The sequence below is a fragment of the Amphimedon queenslandica genome, unplaced genomic scaffold, assembly GCF_000090795.2.
Source record: "Amphimedon queenslandica unplaced genomic scaffold, v1.1 AMPQUscaffold_12579_Cont11096, whole genome shotgun sequence".
Lineage (NCBI taxonomy): Eukaryota > Metazoa > Porifera > Demospongiae > Haplosclerida > Niphatidae > Amphimedon > Amphimedon queenslandica.
The window spans coordinates 1-25,468 of record NW_003547184.1 but is presented as its reverse complement, the minus strand read 5'-3'; the positions used below and the strand labels follow the sequence as shown (position 1 = coordinate 25,468).

The 25,468-nt window shown below is 37.1% G+C and overlaps 7 protein-coding genes across 7 annotated transcripts; 4 read left to right on the top strand and 3 right to left on the bottom strand.

The window, feature by feature from the left end:
* Positions 1–33: 33 nt before the first annotated feature.
* Positions 34–3,634, bottom strand: LOC105314744 (transcription initiation factor IIA subunit 1-like). Its single transcript, XM_011409096.2, has 7 exons — positions 3,496–3,634; positions 3,272–3,373; positions 3,101–3,205; positions 1,518–1,913; positions 942–1,421; positions 557–658; positions 34–391 (listed from the first exon to the last, which is right to left on the bottom strand). The coding sequence occupies exons 1-7, from the start codon at positions 3,526–3,528 to the stop codon at positions 284–286; spliced, it is 1,326 nt and encodes a 441-aa protein (XP_011407398.2). The 5' UTR covers positions 3,529–3,634; the 3' UTR covers positions 34–283.
* Positions 3,635–3,840: 206 nt separating this feature from the next.
* Positions 3,841–5,967, bottom strand: LOC100634210 (uncharacterized). Its single transcript, XM_020003648.1, has 7 exons — positions 5,739–5,967; positions 5,488–5,685; positions 5,301–5,422; positions 5,112–5,248; positions 4,623–5,048; positions 4,224–4,518; positions 3,841–4,047 (listed from the first exon to the last, which is right to left on the bottom strand). The coding sequence occupies exons 2-7, from the start codon at positions 5,665–5,667 to the stop codon at positions 3,906–3,908; spliced, it is 1,302 nt and encodes a 433-aa protein (XP_019859207.1). The 5' UTR covers positions 5,668–5,685; positions 5,739–5,967; the 3' UTR covers positions 3,841–3,905.
* Positions 5,968–6,071: 104 nt separating this feature from the next.
* Positions 6,072–8,372, top strand: LOC100633955 (26S protease regulatory subunit 10B-like). Its single transcript, XM_003390353.3, has 12 exons — positions 6,072–6,277; positions 6,331–6,453; positions 6,506–6,558; positions 6,802–6,984; positions 7,052–7,139; positions 7,190–7,318; positions 7,386–7,442; positions 7,512–7,612; positions 7,662–7,743; positions 7,809–7,889; positions 7,937–8,008; positions 8,098–8,372. Exons 1-12 carry the CDS (start codon positions 6,160–6,162, stop codon positions 8,214–8,216), a joined length of 1,206 nt encoding a protein of 401 aa, XP_003390401.1. The 5' UTR covers positions 6,072–6,159; the 3' UTR covers positions 8,217–8,372.
* A 140-nt stretch (positions 8,373–8,512) lies between these two features.
* Positions 8,513–16,389, bottom strand: LOC100634083 (tyrosine-protein phosphatase non-receptor type 21-like). Its single transcript, XM_003390354.3, has 24 exons — positions 16,076–16,389; positions 15,854–16,019; positions 14,308–14,495; positions 13,801–13,898; positions 13,578–13,648; positions 13,280–13,347; positions 13,109–13,196; positions 12,593–12,763; positions 12,329–12,432; positions 12,202–12,255; positions 11,875–11,939; positions 11,774–11,828; positions 11,409–11,722; positions 11,211–11,348; positions 10,918–11,045; positions 10,736–10,810; positions 10,579–10,653; positions 10,398–10,469; positions 10,158–10,286; positions 9,987–10,061; positions 9,830–9,913; positions 9,706–9,781; positions 9,457–9,596; positions 8,513–8,780 (listed from the first exon to the last, which is right to left on the bottom strand). Exons 2-24 carry the CDS (start codon positions 16,016–16,018, stop codon positions 8,652–8,654), a joined length of 2,562 nt encoding a protein of 853 aa, XP_003390402.2. The 5' UTR covers position 16,019; positions 16,076–16,389; the 3' UTR covers positions 8,513–8,651.
* Positions 16,390–16,533: 144 nt separating this feature from the next.
* On the top strand, positions 16,534–20,337 carry LOC105314741 (uncharacterized). The gene is made up of 11 exons (XM_020003649.1): positions 16,534–16,728; positions 16,779–16,870; positions 16,922–17,127; positions 17,637–18,170; positions 18,309–18,534; positions 19,318–19,367; positions 19,439–19,556; positions 19,759–19,858; positions 19,932–19,989; positions 20,044–20,118; positions 20,171–20,337. Exons 1-11 carry the CDS (start codon positions 16,639–16,641, stop codon positions 20,197–20,199), a joined length of 1,578 nt encoding a protein of 525 aa, XP_019859208.1. The 5' UTR covers positions 16,534–16,638; the 3' UTR covers positions 20,200–20,337.
* Positions 20,338–20,864: 527 nt separating this feature from the next.
* LOC109587410 (uncharacterized) lies at positions 20,865–22,758 on the top strand. Its single transcript, XM_020003650.1, has 9 exons — positions 20,865–21,063; positions 21,108–21,391; positions 21,447–21,694; positions 21,744–21,884; positions 21,938–22,055; positions 22,108–22,166; positions 22,226–22,301; positions 22,347–22,490; positions 22,539–22,758. Exons 1-9 carry the CDS (start codon positions 20,906–20,908, stop codon positions 22,682–22,684), a joined length of 1,374 nt encoding a protein of 457 aa, XP_019859209.1. The 5' UTR covers positions 20,865–20,905; the 3' UTR covers positions 22,685–22,758.
* An 857-nt stretch (positions 22,759–23,615) lies between these two features.
* LOC105314740 (uncharacterized) lies at positions 23,616–24,661 on the top strand. The gene is made up of 4 exons (XM_020003647.1): positions 23,616–23,943; positions 24,003–24,087; positions 24,133–24,276; positions 24,327–24,661. Exons 1-4 carry the CDS (start codon positions 23,803–23,805, stop codon positions 24,659–24,661), a joined length of 705 nt encoding a protein of 234 aa, XP_019859206.1. The 5' UTR covers positions 23,616–23,802.
* The last annotated feature ends 807 nt before the right edge of the window (positions 24,662–25,468 follow it).

The window sequence follows — 25,468 nt, the reverse complement described above, 5'->3', positions numbered from 1 at the left end:
TACTACCTCCAACTGTACCTCCCCACAGAACTAAAGGCAATAACTGACTGATGAATTATAATTATTTTGTATTGCACAACGCAATTTATAAAACCAATTTTTGTTTCGGTTTATTATTATTATTATTATGAAAATTAATTGCTGTGTTATTACATTATCTTATTATTGTAATTATTATTATTAAATATTTCTATGAAATAATTATGACCGTACTGTACATATCACAAACCAACAGTACACGTACATATGTAGGAAGAGCCGTGGTGATGTCTCTAATTAATGCTCACCACTCGGCCTCTCCAGCTGTCTTAGTGAATATATAGTCGTGACCATTCAGATGCATGATACCATCCTTCAAAGCAAATTTCCATTTAGCACGCACACGATACACCTGGAGATGATGTGATTAGGAGAAAGAGAGAGAATATTTGATTTTTTATTTTATAAAAATGATGAAATTAAACAACAGTTATTAAAAACATACACATAAAATTAAACATTGTCAAAAATTTACTTATTAAATATAAAATGAACATAGAAATGAGTGCTCTCTTACCTTCTCAAACTGACAGACGATGGTATTGTCAGTTTCCCATACGTCATCTTCTTCATCACTCTCAGCATCATCTTCGGAATTCAATGGATCCTCATCATCTTCCTATGATACATGTACATTATGGTAATGGTATCAGTAAAAATTCTAATTTTAATTGGAATCAGCTCAAACTTTCTACACAGCATAAGTACATGTATATGCATCAGAAAAAATGATAAAAATGGAAAATTTATCTCCTAGCTGTACTATAATGGTCAATAATGCAAGGCACTGAGTAGCACCAAAATCCCGTGGGAAATATAAAGTATATGTTGTACATGCATTTGAATAATGAAGCAAATGATCTTAATTGACATGTTTTACAAATTCTCTGTCTCCCTCTCACTTGTTCTCCTTCAATATCATCAGGGTCACTCTCAGAGGATTCATCAGAGTCCTCACTGCTGCTCCCGTCAGGAGGAGGAGGGGGTCCATCAAGCTGAGGTATACTAGTGGGGTCTTTAGTACCAGTTCTATGAGAGACAGACCGGGACTTTCTCTTTGAAGAAGAGAAGAAATGAGAGGGAGTTATACCAGCTGGTAATTCAAACGAGATCACAGGGAGAGAAGAATCTTCAGTAGAAGATACTTCATTTGAATCGGATCCTTTGGTCTCTTTTGAAGAGTGTTTGCCAGGAGGGATTAAAGGGCGTGGTCCATCTGACTGAGTGATGTTATTAGAACTACTCGTCTCGCTAGAAGTGCTAGGAGGTATGGTACCAGGTAGGTTGAGTGCTATCGGTACGTATTGTAGACCAGTTGGAGTAGGAACTGCAGCATACGGTATACCGCCATGTTGAACCAGGGACAGACCACCACCAGGTAGCTATAGTAGATAAAACAAAAAATTCACTTTAAAAACTTCTTAAAACATAAAATTTACTTTAAAATTCAAAATAATTATACATGTACTTTATCTTACCATAACAGGCAGTGTAGCTGCAGCTCCACCCACTGGGTTAGCCGTACCCCCTGTAATAGCGGAGTAGATAGCTTGTTGAGCAAGAGCCATGTTAAGAAAAGGTGGAGTATTAGCAGCCCCAACTCCTGTAATCTGGGGCGGAGTCTGAGAGGGTGTGGCTTGAGACACGCCTCCAGTCCCGCCCGATGAACGGGATGAGCTGTTAAGAGGAGGAGTGAAACTGACAGTCGATGATGTAGTGGGTGTGGTCATTGCCGAGGAAAGTGAAGGGCGGGGTGGAGCCTGTTGTATTACAGAGGCAGCAGGAGTATTAGAGGCAGAGGCAGGAGAAGAGTGAGTGATGGCTGGTGTAGAGGAAGTGGGTTGCTGTGAATGTTGCTGCTGCTGTTGGGTTGACTAAAGTAAAGAATAAATGAATAATGATAATAATTATTAATACATAATGTACATGTACTTGTATTGTAGTGTAAAATTGTGGGTTTAGCGGCAAAATTTATTATTTTTTCTTGCTAGATTTACAACCAAACAATGCACAAGATATAAAATAACAAAACGACGTTAAAATATTACACAGAAATAACATACCATGCAAAAAAATAACATACAGGATGTACATGTACATGTAAATATACATGCATAACATATTGATTTAGATGTATACATTAAGAGTTTATGATAAATTGATAATGCACATACATGTAACGTTAGTATACATTTCAAGTAATCTTCTGTGATATGTAACACAGTTTATAACATGGTAGTCTAAGGTCACTCATTTAAGCAGCAATGGCTGTCAGAAGAGACAAACCACAACAGTAAAGATCTCAAATGTCACACTGTTACGATCATGTAATGGTGGATAGTATAGACTACAGCACTGTGTGAGGAAACTCAGTAATAAAGTTAATGTTTAATTAATTATGAGTTAGAGGACAGGGATTATTATCCCTTCCAAAAATTGTTAAAACTAAATGAAGACAGCATAGAATCTTAAAACACATAGATGATTATGCAGCAGTTATATGCTGTCATTTTTGATAAGTTCATTGTGGGTTGCACCCTACAGTGCATCTATAATGATATTCATAGGTAACCATTGGCAACATTAACACTTTCACAACAATGATCATTGTATTACAGTAATTAGTAACAAACCCTAAAATAAAATATAAAGTAAATTTATAGCAATGCATTAATATCTACTCTTAAAAAGAGATCACTATAACACAAAAGGAACTCAAACAAGATGAATGACATGCAACTATGAATTGTACATGTATAGATATCCTTATTTTAGGCTTGGAATCTCCACTATACATAACTACTCATTATCATAATCATCAAATCAAAGGTGAACAGTACAAAATAATAATACAGTAGTCACCCTTTTGAGTGATGACCCTCATGAAAGACCACTTTATTAGTTCATGATCACTTTTAGATGAATAACCACCACCTCCTCTCTCTTGTAACACTAGCATTTCCCGGGACGAGAGGGTGGTCACTCAAAAAGGAGGGACCACAGTAATAATGAATAATAATAATAATAATAATAATAATAATAATAATAACAGCATGTGTACCTTGTTTTGTTTATCCTGGCTAATCGTTTCTTTGATCGGGTGTGCCTCAGCAGGTTTCATAGGTCGACTAAGAGCACCACTCTGTACTAACTTATTCTCCCACAACTAATGGAGGGAGGGAGGGATTTCGGATTAATTATGCTTAAAGTTTAAATATCCCCGGGCACTGACCTGTTTGAGGTCCTCCAATACTTGCGTGTCAGCTCCTTCGTTGAGAAAGTCCTCCCTCACATTCTTCATGACATCATCTACCACCCATTTATAGACTCCAAGCTACAATAGAACAATATCACCATTCAATAAACAACCAGAAACAAAAATAATCATTATTTTATCTACACGTATATCTATTCTATTGTTAAAGTGTTTTATAAGTTTACTGGCCCTTTTCTCACCATTTGCTCAAGACTTGTCTGTCCTGAAGACATTCTTTCCCTCTCTCCGACCCGTCCTTGTCTCTCCTGCTCCTTTTATAGTTGAAGACTTGCTCGGACTAGCTTTATACCTTACAGCAACCGGAAATGAAATTTTAAAAATACCAGACCGCAATCTTATAACTAGGTGCAATACGGTACACCACCACCCATTCGAAAAATTAGAACAAAATACGGTTCTCATCAAAATAATAATAATAAGGGAATAAAATTATTGTAATCAATAATAATTATTATTATGTTCCTTGTTTCGTATTTTAATATAACAATTAATAATAATAATATAAATAATAATAGATAATAATAATAATGATCATAACAATGATAATAACAAGGAGGATATCAATAATACAAGCAGTTGTCATTCATCATTATTTACAAAGTTCTTCCAATTCTAATAGCAATTCGTCATCGTCAACCATACTGGTCTCACCAGCATCATCAACTAGATCATCCAATTCAATGTTGAAAATAGAATCCTGACTTTCTTGACTGGCATTCAGCTCTGAACGACTGAGAGAGAGAGGGAGGGAGGGAGGGAGGGAGGGAGAGGGAGGGAGGGAGGGAGAGAGGGAGAGGGAGAGGGAGAGAGGGAGAGAGAGAGGGAGAGAGAGAGAGAGAGAGAGAGAGAGAGGGAGAGAGAGAGAGAGGGGGGACAATCATTTCAATCTCATACAATCTTCCCTTACATTTCTGCAGTCATCTTTGCAATGTTCTCAATAGCGGATTCTTGATCAGACTTCTTAGCCACTTTACAAGCCGGTCCTCCATCAGTCTCCTCCTCCTCTTCTTCCTCCCTCTCCTCTATTACTGGACTAACAGACTGCGACGATGGCTCCCTGGCCAAAGGTGTCTCTACCCCCTCTCCTTCGACCAATGCACTGACACTGGTCGTAGACGAAGGACGACGGAGTATGATTTTCTTTCTTTTCCTCGGGACTGGTTGAGGAGGGACTTGACCATCTGATAACAAAGAAGGCTTATCTGTAAAGATAGTAAATAGATCATTTATTAAAAGTTATTAGTAGTTATTAATAGTTATTAGTAGTTATTAGTAGTTATTGATAGTTATTACTAGTTATCAATACCTTTGGTAGGAGAGATTTGAAATGTGAACTCTTTGAAGGTCGTGATTGAAGCTGAGGCCCCATTACACAGTACAGCTGTAGTCGCAAGAGGAGGAGGAGCAGCAGATGAAAGTATGTTTGGTGACTCTGAGGAAGACTGAGTGAGTTTAGTAGCAGCACTACTGGTAGTAGAGTAAACATCAGGAGTAGAGATAGAGTGTGTTGTGACTGGAAGAGTGAGTAGTGAATCAGTAGATACGTTAGTAGTGGAGAGATTGATGTAGTTGGTGTCTTCATTTGTGTGAGGTATGGCATGATCCAGTTTGAATGGTCTAGCGACTCCTGACGTTGAGAAAGGAGAGAGAGAGAAGAGTTGCTGTTTCTCTTTTTCTTTTTTTATCTCCATGAGAGATTTGACTTCGATGGAAGCAACTTTCTCAGAATTAACTAAGAGAGAACAAATGAAAATATAATAAATACGTACACCATCAAAATACCAGCTGTCATTACTTATTTTGATGCATTCCTTAACTCTCTCCTCTTTAGACGGAGGAGAAGGACGAGGTTTAAAGTGCTTAAAAGGACAGTGACTCTTGAGACAGCCTGAGGGCTGATTCTCCCAGTAGCACGGTATTGACGCTCTCTGCCTGTTGGGTGGGCGGGGTAAAGGGTGTGGTCACAAGGAGTACATACACAAACCTGTTTGAGTTTGAGTGTCTGAAAGCACATGCTTGGCGTTTGCACTTTCCTTCCTTCCAAAGTTGACAGATTTCTTCGTTACCAATAGCAGCAGAACAATGTCTAAATTGACATTTGTCACCCTACAAGAGAAAAAAAAAGAAAGGGAGGCAAAAAATAACAAGGAGGAAATTCAAAAATTTGTTACTTTGGAGCAGGTGGAATAAAAATAGAAGTAACAGTCTTCAGCGGTTGGATTCATGTTGACACATTTCACGTCTGAAGCTGAAGCCGAAGGAGGTAGTGTAAAGAGTGTAGACTGGGGATGAGTTGGAACTTGTGAAGGAAAGGACGAGCTGTGTAATTCACCTCCAGCAATGGCCGCCATTTTGAATCCGAGTTTATACTGTATAAAAATACACGTACATGTACAAGTATACGCGATATGGCTACACTTACTTGTGGTCTAGAGAGAGATGCTTTAATGAAGGAGTTTGAAGAATTAGAGACACATTTGTAGCCTCACTCATTACAAATTATAATAAAAAGGTTATATTTAGATTTTAACCTCATTTCCCACTCAATAAGCACATTTTTCACTAAAATGATCGACATTACTTACCTAATGATGTTGTATCTTCCAAAAAATGTCACAATAAAGTCTCCTTTTCCTTATTTTTATAATAATAATAATGATTTCCTTCAAAATGTGCTGATTTTGCTGAATAATAAGGCCACGCCTTTTAATTTTAAAACTAAAAACACACCTGCTGCGCTGCCGCCAAAAAAGAGGCGGGGCTAAATATAGTTTTTAAAGGGTTAAAAATAAAAGTTGAGGTCTTATCATTTTCTCGAGTCTTTTCTTTTATTTTTTAAAGAAATGGCTAGCTCTGGTGCTCCCCCTCCAATCTCAGAGGACGTAAGGCGTCAAAAAGCTCTTGAAGATTATAGAAAGAAACTTATTGAACACAAAGAATTGGACTCAAAATTAAAGAAAAGTGAATTAATTAATTTAAAAATTGTATATATAATAATTATTTATGCCACACAGTGAGAGAGGAACTAAAAGAATTGTCAAAGGATTACGATAAAAGTGAAGATGATTTGAAAGCTTTGCAAAGTGGGGTTGGCCAGATAGTAGGAGAAGTCCTTCGTCAACTGACTGAAGAGAAATGTATGAAAATCATCTACTATTATTATTATTATTATTATTATTATTAAATTAGTTATTGTTAAAGCTTCCAATGGACCTCGTTATGTTGTCGGCTGTCGACGACAGGTTAGCAAATTAGTTACATGATTAATTATATTTGCATAATTAATTGTTGCTATGATCACAGCTACATTAACAAATCTATGCACACACACACACACACTTATAAATAAGTATAAATTATATTTTGTATAACTGGTATATTTATACATGAAAAGATCACAAGTTTTTTGTGTTTATTTTCTGTCATTTTGGATACTTAGCACCTTCACCCAGTGACTTATACCCAGTCACTATGTCTTACAATAGGTTGATAAGGGGAAGCTAAAGCAAGGCTCACGGGTTGCCCTGGACATGACCACGCTGACCATAATGAGACAGCTACCACGTGAAGTGGATCCACTCGTTTACAATATGACTGCTGAGGACCCAGGGGATGTGTCCTACTCGTCTGTCGGAGGACTGAGCGAGCAAATTAGGGAACTGAGAGAGGTTAGCCATAACTTTAATCATTTTAATTTTAATTCTTTCCCTATCTCTCTCCTTTCTTTCTCTCAAGGTTATTGAACTACCTTTAATGAATCCTGAGTTATTTGAGCGTGTCGGTATAAAAGCTCCCAAAGGTTGTCTGCTGTATGGCCCACCTGGTAACCAAATCTCTTCATATCATAAAGACTAATTATTAATATTATTTTAGGTACTGGTAAGACTCTCCTGGCACGAGCAGTTGCTAAGCAGCTGGACGCTAATTTCCTGAAAGTTGTATCAAGCGCCATTGTTGATAAGTACATAGGAGAGAGTGCAAGGCTGATCAGGGAAATGTTTGGTAAGAAGTAACAGCTGCTTTATATTTAGTACAAAACTTGATTGTTTGTTGTGTGTAAATTCTGTAGCTTATGCAAAAGACCATCAACCTTGTATTATATTTATGGACGAGATAGACGCCATTGGTAAGTGGAGAGAGAGGAAGGAGGGGAGGGAGAGTTTTGTACTTTTTAATGATCCTCTCTTTATTGTAGGTGGTAAGAGGTTCTCTGAAGGTACTTCAGCTGATCGTGAGATACAGCGTACCCTCATGGAACTGCTAAACCAGATGGACGGGTTTGACTCGCTTGGTCAAGTAAATAAAAAATAAAATTTATTTATTTATTTGATTTGTATGTGTGTAGGTTAAAATGATAATGGCCACCAATCGTCCTGATGTACTTGATCCAGCTCTTCTCAGACCTGGCAGATTGGACAGGAAAATTGGTCAGTACATCAATTAATAATTATTAAGTAATGAATAAATTAACTATTAATTAATTAATGTGTAGAGATCCCACTACCTAACGAGCAGGCTCGTCTTGATATATTAAAGATTCATGCATCACCAATAACCAAAATGGGGGAAGTTGGTAAGAAGAAACATGAAAGAAAGTGTTCATTGACTCTCTCTCTCCAGATTATGAAGCAGTTGTGAAACTATCTGAAGACTTCAACGGAGCTGATCTAAGAAACGTCTGCACCGAAGCAGGTAAGACTCTAAACTTGATCTCTCTTTATGCTCATATGTACATGTAAATGAATATTCTCTTTATCAGAATTATTTCTCTTCACACACAGGTATGTTTGCTATCCGTGAGGATCGTGATTACGTCATTAATGAGGACTTTATGAAGGCCGTGAGGAAAGTATCCGACACCAAGAAACTAGAGACCAAACTAGACTATAAACAAGTTTAAGGACAAGGTGTAACAATGGCTGGTTGATAGGGCAATAGACATCAAGCATAATTAATGCTAATAATTATGAATTATAATAATAATTATGATAAAATTACCTCAAATTTTTAAGGTGTTATTATAATAATTATTCTGAAATAGAGAGTTTATTTTAAAGTCTGTGGTGTCTCTCTTCTCTTACATACGACATTTTTCTTTAAAATTATAATTATTTGAAACTGAAGATCACCGTTTATAATAATAATAATAATAATAATAATAATAGTGACAGAGAGATGAGAGCGGTTACACTGTAATACATGTATGCAACTGTTTATAAGAAAAAACAATAACAATAATTCATATCATATATCATACATCTATGTAGAGTCTGGAGGGTTAAAAAATCAATAATAATAACAACAACAACAACAATAATAAATAAAGTTAATAATCTCAGATGAGCCTTGCATTATTAATGTATTTGATGATGACGGTGTAGAGGAAGCGATACTGTCCAAGTGTCTGTACCAGGTGCATTCTCTGAAGACGCAATCGAGCTAGAGAGGACTTGATATCAATTACCTAATGAAAATAACAACAGTAATAATGGTAATTAATTACACTTGTGGCATAATGACTGTTTTTAGTGAATTTTGCTTGTAAAGGGTACGTTGTATTTCATCAAAAATGGCTAGGGAGAGAATTCTCCATTTTTATAATTTTCCCTGATGCATATACATGTTTTCATGTTGTGCTTCAAATTTGAGGTGATTCCAATCAAAATTGGATTTTTTATGAATTTTTAAAGTTGCTCAAAAATCGGGCCAAAGTCCCTGTACACGGTCTCGGGCCAAAGTCCCTGTACACGGTCTCGGGCCAAATTTTGCCAAAATTGAAAAGAAGAGAATTCTCCATTTTTATAATTTTTCCTGATGCGTATACATGTTCTTATGTTGTGTTTCAAATTTGAGATGAATCTGATTAAAATTGGATTTTTTAATGAATTTTTAAAGTTGCTCCAAAATTCCGATTGTGTACTACATTCTTACTACACATCAATTCTTGGATTAATTATCATTTTTATTTACATGCATTTCTGCCCTACCCTGTCTTGATCTACATCTTACAAAAGCATTCTTCATAATTATCCATCCTCCCTCTCGTACCAATAATTCCTGGTAACCGTAATACCACAAGTTCGTGTAATTATACTCATCTTAATTCATTCTAACATATTGCGCATTCTTTCTTTTCTTACCTCTCCACAGTCATAGGTCTCAGTCAACATGTCCGATAATACCAGGACTCCACTCCTTCCCACTCCAGCACTGCAGTGAACGACAATCGGTATCGACTCGTCAAACTTGTATCGAAGAGATTTAACCATTCTAAGATAACCTGAGCACAATCATAGAAAGAAAAGCCATTGTTAATTATTAAGAATGTGGGCCAATTAAGAGAAACTTTCATCTCTTTCTCTCCTCACTCTCTTTCCCTCTTAGCTCACTTATAAAAGGTTGTGGATCTGGCGGTATCCCGTGGTCCGGCCAATCAATGTACTGCAAGATCATTATTTCTCTCTCCTGTGGGAGGTGTGGTCTATTGTCATGGTTACAAAAGGATGGACATACCTCGCTCGTTGGCATGTAATGGACTGTAAAACACCTTGTGATTACTGATGGGGATTTCTCCACAAACTTAGTTGAGATACGATACTAAGAGAGAGAGAGAGAGAGAGAGAGATGGTTATTTTAATTATACAGTGATTTTGATGTTTAAGGACTGTACTTGTTCAAACTGGACGTGCTTTGCATTTTCTTCATCATTCGGAAAGTACTGGTGACATTTTGTCTTTCCGTTCTCCTGTAAAATAAATGACACACTCAAATTACTGACCAAAAGCCACCTCACTCTCCATACATGTACATGTACTGCAGTGTCACGGATTGTGTGTCTTACTATTATGTTTGTCAGCATTAGTATTAGTTGTGTTTTCTGTTCCCAAATCATCTGCCAGAAATCACAGCAAGTGATTTCAAGTGGACCCTGACAGACAATATAGCTACGGTGCTGCGACCCAACACTGTACTATAATAATAAAATAACAATAAATAAATAAATAATAATAACAATGTTCACGTATACATTAATGTACATGTACATATACAATGTACATTAATGTATTATACAGTTGCTTACTGATACTAGACTTGCGTTAATGTAATCATTAGATCCAGTGTTCTTATTAGGATTCAATCTAATTCTGTTATGCTATAAGAATGAGAGAGATGCAGTGATGTAATGTATAATGATACAATGGGCACATTGTGTAACAGTTAAATCACACACAAACAGTTACTTCATGTACAATGTGCTGTACCTCATAAGGAATGATGTCTTTATATCTGTTCTTTTTAGCATTAACGGGATTAGAACCAGCACTAGTATCAGCATCCTGTTCACATATCATAGTAATAATAATTATTTTATGCAATTATTATGTAAGGTACATGTACATGTACAGCTACAGTACATACCAGTGACATTGGGGGTATCTCTTCAAATTCAGGATAGACTTTCCCGGATTGTAGTATCATTTCAAGATGCTGTGCCTATTCAGTAATGATAACAACCATTATAAAAATTATTATGTACACATTCGTACAGTAAATGTATGAACATGTCCTTTCTCCTCTCTCTCTCTCTCTCATTTTCATACTCTCTTGTCTCTTGTTCCACTAGTTGCCTCTTGTTCCCATTGTGTGTCAGGCGAGAGAAGAGGTGGAGGAGTTTTGGTTAGTTTTAGTGTGTTTGGAGGAGTTCGTGAGTCCAACTGGTTCAGTGAAGCTACAGGAAATACAAAAAGGAAGTAACAAAGAAATAAATAATATAAAGGTTACATAATGTACTTAGTAAGTCTTGATAGATCAATATATAATTACATGTACATGTATGTTACTGTCTCTATTTCTCTCTCCTTCTTTCTTTCTTTCTTTCTCTCTCTCTCTCTACCTGATAAATATTCTTTCTTTGTGTGTGAGAGTTCAAAGCTTTCTTGACTTCCTGAGCTGCCTCCATTAGCTGAAGAGACTTGATGGTGCATTATCGGTGGTGGTAGTGGATGACTGAGATTTGGAATACTACTAGTAACTGAAAGAGAATAAACACATGTACATGTATAACTATATCAATATCTACACATTCTCTTACCTTCTCCTCCAACAGCATTGTGATGTTCTCTAGTGTCAATAGTAGCCTCATTAACAGTTACCATATCAGTTGGTGAGGTACAAATTGGTTCTCCGATATCAATCCCATCCTCATTCACAGGTATACACTCCAGCACACCTGTCCTCCCTAGCCCCTTCTCTCTCTTCTTCTTCATGGTTGGTTTCTCCTCCTCTTTCTCTCTCTCTTCGGCTCCTTCCATCCAAGCCGTGGGCGTCAAACATGCCGTACTGTCTGAAACGGCCCCTGGAGGTGTGGTCAGCACAATTTCACGTGGTGACAGATCCTCTTCTAATCTGTGAGTTATTTATCATTATATTAGTCATGTGACCTGTCGTGTGACTCACCCGTGGTGCGAGGGAGAGAGTGGTTCCAGTAGACTATCTCTTTTACCCAAAGGTCCTAAAAGTCAATCAATCAGCAGTTAATTTTATTAATCGGTTTGTACTTGAGAACTTTGACTCTCTTTCCTCTGTTTTCCTTAAACTTCCTGCCTCTTTTTTCTTCTTGTCGCTGCAATAACAATAAAATCATTAATTACACTCAGCACATACTTGAAATGCTCTTTTTATTATCAATTTATGTACATGTACATACATACACATTATATGCATCACAAATATGCCACACACCCGTCACAGCTGTGAGTGACAAACAAATTCATGTGCACAATTATACGTGTGATACATGTAATATACATGTACATTTATATCCAATATCAATCATGATATAATAGCATACATACTTGTACATGTATGTGGGGTATAGTATGTACCTTTGTTTCAGTGCATGTAATCGAATATCATTGAGTGAAACTGACTTCTTCTTTCTAATATCAAAAGATAAAGAAAAACAGTAATAACAAGTACACAGCTACACTAGTACATGTATGAAATGTTTACCCATTCCTTCTTGCTATCCATTTGATGTCAAGATACTCAGTTTGGAAGAACATGTGTTGCTGTACCATCATCTCCAGAACATACTGAGCTGTTGGTGTGTCTGCCTGTAAATATACATAATAGATATAAACTCATAAACAACACAATTACAGATAAACAACATAATTATTAATACAACAGATACATATAAATTCATGAACAACATAATTATAATAATACAAAAATTAAGTTCCTCTCTCTCCATTTCTCTTCTCTCTTCCTCACCATCTTAAAGTAGATACTGTCATGATGGGTCTCAATTGCAAAGCATCTATCCTTCACTTTCATCTTCACAATCTCTGGCCACTTGAAGTACACTGTTGGCTGCCCGTTGCTGTGTTTGATAAATATACCAATGAAGCAGGCACCAATCCATATCCTTGTACCATTGACCTCCTAAAAGAGAGAAAGGGGAAGAATTAATACTACAAGCCAGCAGATAAAAAGAATAAAAAATGCACTGTGTGGGCACATTATATTCCCCTAATTATACAAACATTGCTGACAAGTACATGTGTATAAACAGTTCTCACATGTACAGTATGTACTGGGTATTGAATTATTGATGGACTCTGCTGTACTTGTATGGTCATTTGGTCATGTATGGTAGCGGATTGTGTGTACACATTCAATCAGAGATGAAGAGGGTTACACTGTCTCTGTGTGTAAACACTTTGATAGTACACGTAATACTAGCCTAATCTCATTAGAGCCTGTACAGTATGTGGAGTATGTACTTACAATCTCTTGTAGAGGCTCATGTCCATATTCCGGTAGTTGTTGTGCCAATTTTATGTACATCAGCTCAGCAGCAGCTGCTGACATTGTTCTATTATGGTGTTGGGTTTGTAAAAAGTCGAGAGTGAGAAGATGAGTATAATGATGTACATGTATTTACAATCACTAACTAACCTGTGTCTTTGGTATAGTCTTGATACCTTTTGGTGTAGAGCTGGTCCTAAAAATTCTGGCTCCATTGACTGTGAGAGAGAGAAAGAGAGAGAGAGAGAGAGAGGGAGAGGGAGAGAGAGAGAGAGAGAGAGAGAGAGAAAGAGTGAGGGAGGGAGGGAGAGAGAGAGAGAAGGGGAGACAGAGGGAGAGAGTATTAAGGAGGCAGTGAGTCTATATATGTTGATATTCACATGTGTATAGTATAGCAATTACACACAAATCATATTCCATTACAATATCAATTAAACGTATAGCTCACAGATGGGAAAAGAATGTGATCATCAAGGAATTCAGGAGTATGGATGAGAGCATCGTAATCACCAAACTCAGCTAGAGGGAGGGAAAGAAAAGAGGTTCTCATGTAAACAATGCAATAAAGAAAATATGTAGGAAATGCAAATGAGAAACAATAATTCTGTGTACAATATGTACATGTACATGTACAATGTAATGTATTGTATGTACATGTACATGTACTGTACCTTGCAAGGCATAGGATGCCAATTTGACTGCCATGTCACTGGAGCACTTCAAGTCTCCCTTTATGACACTGTGCTTCAACTGAAGAAAGTACAAATACCTGTAGAAATTATAAGAATACATGTAATAATGCCATTGGGTTTATCCTGGTAAATTAAACCCTGTACTGTACATGTACATGTATGTACGTGTACATCCTTTTAATCTATTGCAGTAGAGGCTTCTGTCATTTGTCTGTACATTAAGTTTAAGAAGTTGAAATAGTGAAGTCATTACAACTAGCCAATACACACACTGCCTGTGCATGCCCATTGGATTTGCTGCTTAGTCAATTAAGAAACAGAATTAGGAAATGCTGCACAAACAATTACCAGGCATAATACTCACACCCAATAAATAAAAAATAATAATATAATAATGATATTTCGTTAAGAGCGATCAGGACGCCATCATTGTCAATTAATTATAAAAAATAATGAAATTACGACTTTTAATCTCGTTATAAATACCTGGTCACTTCGTACTCCAATTTGCTGATGTTGGTCACGTAGTACTGGACTAGAAACCTCAACTCAGCATTTCTGGCACCAGCTCCGCCCACGTGATGCTTGTCAAGTTGCTTCCGGAGCGATTTCTCTCTGTCCACCCACCGATCGTAACCATCCTTACACTGATACTGGAGACCAAAATAATCAATCTACAAGCAAGAAAGAACGTGAGAAAGCAACTTAAAATTGCTAAGTTAAAAACATAAATTTAAAGAGAGTGAGAAAGAGAAAAGCAAATATGGAGAGCAATAAAAAATAGCTACAGTACATGTACATGCAGTCAGTAGACACTATAGTGTAGTGATTAACGTTATAAAGTGATATTTTAAAGAAATCACAAGTTGTTAGAAGAGACATAGATAGTAGGTGATTGTGTATATGGATGGCTAATTACGCTATCCTATTAGTAGTAGTTCTCACGTCAACTCATCGTTGTTGACACTCTAGGTAGGCGCAAAGAGGCGAGAAATTCCACTAGGATAGTTTACAAGAAACAGACAGAGAGAAAGAATTCTTGTCCCTCCCTAGACTATTATAGTGTTTAAATGAGAGTAGATTGACATTGTTAAGGAATGGTATGATATTTGTTGGTCCCATGTTGTTAGTGTAACTGATGTGACTGCCAAATGCCATTAGCATGGCAACAATATACAGTAACTCTCCATGTAACAAATAACAAGATCACGGAGTACATTAACTGTGTTATTGTGAGATGGTTTGTTGACATTTGAGAGAATGCGAACAAATTGATCGCGCACTAGACTGAAGAAAAGGAGACAGTAAGCCTAGTTGCCAAGTAATGATTACTAAACTGTACAACTACTGTATATTTAACAACAAAATACCAAAATTACCGCACAGTTGTGTACTACAGATGGGGTTTATTCAATATTGCTGACGATACAAAAGGTACATGTACTTGACTTGTTTATGCAGACCAATGATTAGTACTGTTATTATTGATGTGTATTCAAGCATAGCAATTTTATCAAGAATCTTGTGTTAGTGTTACTTATAGTTCTTTCTGAATACAGGCCACATTCCAGGGATGTTTGTGGGCAAAGTTGTAAATAGGATTATCCTATTGCAATGCAAACTGATAAATTATTGAGTTACTACTACAGGCAGTAGCCAATACAGCTATTGCTTAAAGACATACACTGACATTCCAATGGAGGAGGGAGGAAGGGAGGGATAGAGAGGGAGAGAGAAGACCAATCATGGAAGACATTAATTACAGAGTGATTTCATTCTGATGCCTAATGGTCTATAACATGCTGCTACTTGTGGTGGCAGTAAACAGAGGTATATTTTGTTAAGAATGGTAGACCTACCTACATTTGTATGTGATATTACATGCATGTATGCATGGTGTGTTGATGTGCTATGGGTGTACATTACACTCAGTATAACAAACAATATGCCAGACTATTGATAATTAAACATGCAAGAAATGGAAGCATCAACACGACTGACATCTTTTCCCTCTCTCTCCTCTCTTTCTTACCTCAAAGATGTCCATACATTGTGCCACTCTCTCCAGACAGTCTGCTCCTGTAACGTCAGGTTGAAGGTTGATCTCTATTGATGTGTTATCAAGCAGAACGATCTTTGATACCCAAGAGTTCTTGGCCACATTGTAACGTTGGCTCTTCCGAAACAGTCGTGGCATTCTGAATATAAAAGAGAAAAGTGCACTACTGCATTTGATATGCTTGTCTATTTTTACCTGATTATGAACCTCTCTTGTAGATTATTACTGGCAAAGGTAAACCAGGAGCAACAGCTTGTGTCCACGAGCCTTGGTTTCACTAGACTCTCTTCTTATCAACGCGTCCCTCGAGTTCAAAATAAAACCAGGGCAGGGCTTGTACTTCGGCGGGACACTCGGTTATTCCTTGTTCCTGCTGTACCGCAGCGAGCAGTTAGATTGCTATGGTCGTCTCCCTTCGTCTTTCCAGGGGACGGCCAAACACAAATTCCTCTCTCTTTCTGCTTTTCCACTCCAATGTAAGCTTGTTATTATGATATGCTCCACCACTAGAGATCCACCCAAAATAGGTTGCCCTAGCTACGCCCATTTGCCTAACACCCACGCAAAATATGAATAAATTATCATCTAATTTACTCCTGGGGAGGAATATTCTAAGATTTTACCTCCCGGGTCACTGGCCCGCCTCCACAATTTGAATTTTAAATTTTTCAAGCTGAAAAAGGCGCCATATTGTACCTCTTTAGTTTAGTTTCTCTTATTTCTTTTATGTTAACTTTCTAGTGGCATCTTTTACTGTCATGGCTGACATCCCTGAAAATCTGAGTGACTTCAAGCGTCCACGGCTTCAAGCCTTGTGTAAGAAATACAAAATCAAAGCAAATATGAAAGTGAATACTAAATATATGTAAATATTTATTATGCATATTTTTCCCTTCAGAATGTGGAAATGATATCAGCATTAAATGAGGAAAGGGATAAATTTTTTCGTGAACGTGAGCCCATTAGCCAAGAGCCTGACGAAACTATAAAGTAAGGAAATATTAATAATTATTATTACTATATTTAATGATAATTCTCTAGTGATGAAAGAGAAGAGGAAGCCACAGAACACTCAATGGAAGAGGAAATAGGTGGTATTGGGAGGAGCTTACCAGAGGATTGCCCTCAAAATCAGCCTACACCAGACCCAGTGAGTGTACCAGACCCAGTAGCTGTACCAGACTCGGTGACTGTACCAAACCCATTGACTTTACCATGTGATTCAACGACTGAGTCTTCAGTTAATGGTAATTTATCATTAATATTATTATTCTTATTTGAGCTATTAATTTAGTAATAAATACTGTAATAATTCTAAGAGTATACATTATCTACATGAGTTCCCATTTATGGTTTGGCCGCAACTTTAAAAATTTGTGAAAAATCAAGTTTTGATTGGAATCATCTCAAACTTTCTACACAACATAAGAACATGTATATGTATCAGAAAAAATTATAAAAATGAAAAATTCTCTCCTAGTCATTTTTGGCGAAATTTGGCCAAAGACCCTGTACTATAGTACAGGGACTTTGGCCTGATTTTTGAGTAACTTTAAAAATTCATAAAAAATCCAAATTTGATTGGAATCAGCTCAAACTTTCTACACAACATGAGAACATGTATATGTATCAGAAAAAATTATAAAAATGGAGAATTCTCTCGGAGCCATTTTTGACGAAATACCCTGTACTATAGCCCATGGTCTCTGGTCAAATGCTTATATTGTCATCAAGTTTTATATTGTATGGTTTTTAGGTGATTCTTGTAAAGACGTTGAGATTAACATAAAATTGAGTTCGTCTCTCTCTGAGACTAAACAAGATCAAAAGAGCAGTGCTATCAGCCTCAACTGTGAACCCAACCCAGATTTAAACAGTAACATCAACGTACGGGGAATATGTGTCTCTCCTCCGAATAAAGATCCTGTCAAGGAGAAGACACCAGAGGCATCTTTTGAAGCTAAAGACATGTCCTCCATCAGTAACATGACTTCTATTGCTAACGCTGCTACACCTAATATCTCTTCCTTTAACATGGCTTCTCTTGCTAATGCTCCTACCCCTGACACCTCTTCTTTCGTATCTGATGCCGACCTTACTGATAACAACGTTGTCTTGAAAGATCCTGTTCCTATTAACAATGAAGGTATTAATACTGAGGGTTGCGAGAGGTCTTCAAAACATGACGAGACTTTTACCATTGAGACGCCAGAAAAAGACATTGTCCCACTTTTGTCCGGAGTGACGGCTTTTAAAGAGTCTCTGAGTCTCACACCTATACAGAAACCAAGTAAGAACAAGAGAAACTGAGAGCTTTGATGAGTGGTGAAAGGGAATTAACAGTTTGAGAGATTGAAAGAGAGAGAGTACTGTGAATACACTACATGAGGAGATGAATGGTAACTTCAATTAATGATTCCTGTGTTAGGTACTCCGCTGAGAGGGGTTTGGGCTTTAAGAGAGAGCGAGGATACTCCGTCATTTCTTGTTGATGCAGACTCATCTCATGAAGCAGGTGTTGAACCAGGTGCAAAAGAAGAGAATACAGGAGAGAATAAAGAAGAAGAAGAAGGAGCTGAGCCTGTTGGAGAATGTCGTCCTGTAAACGTAACTCACGTAATATCTGAAGAAAAAGAGAACACGGAAGAGAAAAAGTGAGTCCAGTAATCCAAGTTCTACTACTACATTGTACATTGCATGTACATGTACATCATTTAATGTCAGATCTAGAGGGAGTTTAGGAGACTTTTGGTTTCCATATAATTTGGTTTAGGCCTCCTGAAATCTGTAGCTTTTAGCCTCTCATATTTAGCCTAGGTCTCCTTAAGTCTTGGATTGATCTCTCAAAATTCATTTCTAGATTCATAGCAATATGCCTATAGTGACTATGTGTACATATTCTTTTACTGTTTGTTTGTGTGTGTGGCTCAATTATCACGTCTTCTGTCTGATATCATATTGATGCTTGCATGGCTGTCTCTATGCGTGGGCCATAGGTTGTTGTACTTTTATTTTCACTGTGGCCAGTGTGTGGGTGGATGGACGTGTGTCAAAGCTAATAATACAAGCGACAGAAAGGAGTGGATAGAGTAAAGAAAGAAGGGATGGTTTAGAGAAAAAGTCATTGACCATAAAGGGTATTGTTATTACACTACTATTTTATTATTAAGTTGTTCCTGCCCACACCATCAGCCAGTCAGTCGAGGTATTGTGTGTAAATAAAGAATAAATGCTTAGGAGCTCTTCCTGTTTACTGGCAGCTGGTATAGTGTAGGGGTTTCCCTCCTTTTCTCAATCCTTATATGTGTATGTGTGTAAATTACCTTCTTCATTAAGAATTTTAGGTGCTAACTCATTTTTAATACTATAACTCATTTACGGTCAAAATTATACTTTCCCCCATTACACTTTATTATTGAATTCGTTCTCATATGCAGCTATCATGAGGAGATTATGAGCCTCCTAGAAAAAAGAGTAGAGGAAGCCAGTAAGTATAAGCATAATGTGTTAATGTGTGCCTGTATAGTGTCATTTCTCTATTTTATTTATTTATAACAGAGAGCAGACCTGATTACGTGCCACCACAACCAACTAGAATACCTATCAGTACCTCACGTGTCCCTCAGACTAAGATAGCACGCAAGTTTGATGCAGCTCATTCCAGGGAATTTGCAAAGTAAGCACATTAAATTAATAATATTATTATACCTTGTGTCATGAAAATACCATTTCAAAAATTGAATTATGATCCTCAATTTTTGCATGTCCTTTCCTATAATTTCAAATAATTATAACTTACATGTATTTGGTACATGTATAGTATACTGAATTTGATCTGTTTTTGGTATTAATTTTTACTTAATTCTCCCTTGTTATAGAATGAAGTCTATTACAGATTCTGTACCAAGAACTAAGAGACCACGTGTAACAGAGAGTACCCCTAGCACTTCTGATAATAAAAGACGAAAAGTTGGTGATGTAAGTAAACCTCCACCATATTAGGTGGATCTATTACTTAAGTTTTGATTATAATCATTTCTCTCTTTGTTAGGTACAAAGTGCCCCCTTATTACAAAGTGTAGCAGTGGAAAGGAAAACTCCACGGACAGGTATAATAAATGTACTATCCTACCTCTACTGTAGTCTCATTGCTGTACTTGTAGATACAAAAAGAAAAACAGTTTCTACTCTTTCAACTAAAAAAGTTAGCACTACTTTTACCAAGAGTGCTAAAAAAGGTATTGGCGGGATAATTTTGCCTTGAATTAATGATTTTTAAATCTATTTTAGACGGCTCTCAAAAACCTCACTGGCGCTAGGCGTTAACTTTTGACTTTGGTGCATTATTATTATTATTATTATTATTATTATTATTATTATTATTATTATCATTATAATCCAATTCTTGTATTTCTAATCCAACCTTCACTTGATTTCATTATAATAAATGCAATGTACATAATTATAAGTCATATCAAGTTATTTCAACTGTGGGCGTTATAATTAGGTTTCCCACCAAATTTCATTAAAAATGGCTAGGAGAGGTTTATCCATTTTTATATAATTTTTTCTGATGCATATACATGTTCTTATGTTGTGTAGAAAGTTTGATCTCAAAATGAATTTTTAATTTCCCTTACATCAGACAGCGAGCTATAATAATTGTGTGTGTATTCTTTAAACACACATCCCATCATGTCGATACAACTGGAATCACTGTAAATACAGTTTGGCACGTTTGTAGATGACTTTATAGCTTCCCTGTGTGGGTGCATTGACATGTGTCAAAGTTAATGATGTTAGTAGTTTAGCTACCACTGGCAGTACATCATTTAAACCGCAGCCATTACATCATTTCACATTAGCTAATACTGTGACTATATTTAAACTATGATTTCATGTCAAGTGGGTGTACAGTGTAGGCACAACATACTCATTGATGTTATGGTTTCTTTTCTGATGAGCATAAAAGAGAGAGTGTCTACTACTGCTAATATATATCATTAAAGGCGCATTCAAAAAACTATGAAGATGCTTTATTTTCTTCTTCTTTTGCTCATTGGATCTTTTGATGCCACATCTGCTAGCTGTGACTGTCCATCCAGTGAGCATACTGACTTAAAACAACTAAGAAATTTTGGAACTTCGAATAAATTAATCTCAGATAAACTTGGTGATTCAAGGTTAGACTGATAGTACTTAGTAATCATTATCAATCTTTTTTTAGCAAGCAGATATGTGTTAGCTACACAATGGCATATCTCTCGTTATTTTCCCAGTCATTTTCCTATCCTTCCTTTTCAACTCAAGCTATACAGAATGCAGAAGTTAAGGATTCCTGTGGCCCTAAGAACAGTGACGGCTCCATCGATTGTCAAATTGACAGCACTTCATTTTCACTGGGGCAGTGCTACCCAGAGAAACAATTCTGCATTCATCAGGTAGTGTGTCCATCGAATCACAAGGCATCTTTTCAGTGCTCCAGTCTTGATTTACCAAAAACTGCTAACGGTAGTGTATAGTTGCACACAGTACATAATCATATTATTATTTATTTCGATTATAGGAAAGTGTCTTGATTCTCTCTTTATCGCTAGTAATAGGTTAGATGAGAAGCAATACTGTGGCACAACAGCGGATTGCTTTTCTGGCTTTAATGAAATTGGTGCCAGTAGGATTAGGATTATATTCACTGGTGGGAAGTGCTGTCAGAGATGTGGCTATCGTATCTGGGTTAAGTGTATACCTCAGCCATCAAATACTGGACAAAAAGGATCGAGTGGACCAACTAAAAGAGACATAGAAGAACATGAGGTATGGAATGTTTTATACTAGCTATTATTGTTTTAATTTTTAAATTTAGATTGAGGAAAGAGGTGCCAGAGGGCCACCAGGGCCAGTAGGACCACCAGGACCACCAAGACCACGACCTCCAACGAAAGTAGTAGTACCTGCTGGGGCAGTACTAACTTACAAGAACAGAAAACTAACTGTTAAACAAGGAGTAAGGAAGCATGGCTGAGTTTTTAATGTTTCACATAATAATGTCGCATGTAGACTAAAACTCTTCAAACTAGATGGACTTCTAAGCTTCAAGTGAGGGATGACATAGCCTATGGTTCTGGGGTACTGTTTGAGGCTAAGAGAACTGCAAATAGATCATTTGTAGGCTATGGTAAGCTAACAAATTAGTGATTTAAATTATCAATTTTTAAATCTTCCTAAAGGAATTATGACTATCTATTCTAATCGGATTTACTATCACCAGCAAGGAGTTCCTCCAAATGTATACATTGCCAACTGTTGTATTATGATTTAAACTCTTTAATTGGTTATAATTTTTAGGAAAAACCAACTACAGCTGAGCAAAGATTTATTGACAATGTAGTTAAATATTTGAAAATAGATGACCAATCATCTGGTAACAATTGAAAAATCATAATAATGACATTACAATGATTTGCAGGTGGAAATAAAGGCCTAGCAGGAACAGTTGCTGGTTCCTGTCAGTGTTCAGGCCACCCTGGACCAACAGGATCACCTCCGACAGGACAAAAAGGAGAGAGGGGACCAGCAGGACCAACTGGACCACAAGGACCCCCTTCAGGATGTATGCAATGAATAAAATGATGTTTTATGTCTTTCTTATCTCATGCAGTTGATGCTTTAGCTAAATATTATGCAAAGAACGGTCGCATAGATATCGTCAGGTCTTGGGCCAAGAAATATTTAAAACATAATGTCAAGCCAACATCTCCACCTATAGGACCCCAGGGACCCCAGGGACCTTCTGGGCCACAGTGATCTCTCAAAACTTTTTAAAAGTTTTGTATATTTTGATTTTCCTTTAACAAAAGAAACAAGCTATTACTAATAAATTGAATATCATTAAAGTGCAGCCAGCGATATGCATATTATTAACCACACTAGTGATCATTCAGCAGTTCTTAGTCTGGCTACCCACTCACATTCTTCTAAACCCACTTTGTATGACCATACACAGTAACATGTTTTTCACCTGTTAGACAATTAATAAAGGTGTTCCTACTGAAGAAAAGTATTCTCAATAATTGTAGCAATGTTTGTCTACAATTTTAAGCTTTTATGCTCTTAAATATTCAATGGCTTTATTGACTTAGATGTTCCACTTTAATTTTATTAATAAAGTAGTTGCATATCTCAAGGGATCCTCAGGTTCTTTTTCATAATAGTATCTTAATTATATTTCTTTTGTTATTTTTGCCCACAATTGATGCTCTGGCTATGTATTATGCAGAAGAGAGTCCTAAGCCAATTTTTGCATTCTGGGATGCCAGGTATGTAGAGAATAATGTCAAACCAATGACATCTTCTCCCCCTTCAACTCCTGGAACCAAAGTACCCCCTGGAACCCCTGGACCTCTTGGACCCCCTGGACCTCTTGGACCCCCTGGACCCCCTGGATCATACTGATGCTCAATTAATGGTGAACTCTGTAATGCTGCAGGATAGATCTATTTTGCAGTGTCATTGTTTAAAAATTTAGTTGGTTCATTTGAATTTGCCTAATTTTCCTTACACGCTATTAATATTTATGGCCATTGGGTGTTTATGTTCTTTAACACATCCCATTATGTCTAGACAAGTGTTTGTCGCTGACTAATTAAAGTTTTCGCTGTGTGCTTGCATTGACATGTGGCAAAGTTAATGATGTTAGTCGTTTAGCCATCACTTAGAGTACATCATTTAAACCACATAAAATGCATTCATTCTGCATTAGCTAATACTGTGACTATTTTAAGACTATAATTTTCCTGTTCAGTCGGTGTGCACTGTAGACACAACATTATTTGTTCATGTTATGGTTTCCTTTTCTGATGAGCATAAAAAAGACAGTGTCTACTACCACTAATATATATCATTAAAGGCGCATTCAAAAAACTATGAAGATGCTTTATTTTCTTCTTCTTTTGTTCATTGGATCTTTTGATGTCACATCTGCTAGCTGTGACTGTCCATCCAGTAAGCATACTAACTTAGAACAGCTAGAAAATTACTATCACCAACAAGGAGTTCCTCCAAATGTATACATTGCCAACCGTTGTATCATGATTTAAACTCTTTAATTGGTTATAATTTTTAGGAGAAACCAACTACAGCTGAGCAAAGATTTATCAACAGTGTAGTTAAATATTTGAAAATAGATGAAGATAGCAACCAATCATCTGGTAACAAAGAAACAATCATAATAATGACATTACAATGATTTGCAGGTGGAAATAAAGGGCAAGAAGGAGCAGTTGCTGGTTCCTGTCAATGTACAGGCCACCCTGGACCAACAGGATCACCTGGGACAGGACAAAAAGGAGAGAGGGGACCAGCAGGACCAACTGGAGCACAAGGACCTCCTTCAGGATGTATGTAATGAATGAAATGATGCTTTATGTCTTTCTTATCTCATGCACAGTTGATGCTTTAGCTAAATATTATGCAAAGTACGGTCGTATAGAAATTGTCAAGTTTTGGGCTGTGAAATATTTGGAGCATAATGTCAAGCCAACATCTCCACCTATAGGACCACAGGGACGCCTAGTCAGGCGGAGCCAGACTCTTCGTTTTCCCAAGAGAGGTTTTAGGGACCCCAGGGATTCTGGGGATACCCTGGACCCTGGGGACCCCCTGGACCTCCTGGACCCCCTTCACCCCCTGGGCCTCCTTCTGGACCCCCTGGACATCCCTCTGGATTCCGAGAGCGGCGGAGCCAGACTCTTCGTTTTCCCACCAGAGGTAGGCCCCACCTGACTAAGGAATCCCAGGGATTCTGGGGATACCCTGGACCCTGGGGACCCCCTGCACCCCCTGGACCTCCCTCTGGACCCCCTGGACCTCCCTCTGGATTCCAAGAGCCCCCTGGACCACAGTGATCTCTCAGAACTTTTCAAGCTGAAGTTTTATAAATTTTGAATTTCCTTTAACATAAGAAAACAAACAAGCTATTGCTAATAAATTGAATATCATTAAAGTGCAGCCAGCAATATGCATATTATTAACCACACTAGTGAATTCAGCAGTTTTTTGTCTGATTTCCCACTCACATTCTTCTAAACCCACTTCGTATGACCATACACAGTAACATGTTTTTCACCTGTTAGACAATTAATAAAGGTGTTCCTACTGACGTGCCTATATTGCAGTATATCAAAGCAAAGTGGTTCCCATATAATACAAGAGTAACAACAACAACAAGATTTAGTATATAAGAGAGACAGAATAACTCAACACTTCACAACTTAATATTGCTAGAGTGCAAAGAATGACTAAGTCTATAGTTATTTTTGTAATCTTGGTCACCGTTGGGTCTTTGAATGTTTTTGCTGGACCTTCACCTTCAAAGTTTTGTGCTTGTGGCACTGATGAGCCTAGTGGTGATATAAATGTCATTACTAATGTTCATCGTGCTAAAGGGATCAAGAGAATCTATGATAGGCTGGGGCATACCTCAAGGTATAATAGCATAAAGTGTTTCTTTATGTTGTCTTTCTCCCTGTAGCAAGCAAATGTGTGTCGGTTATGCTGCTGATGTTGATAATAATGGTATAGCAAGCATGA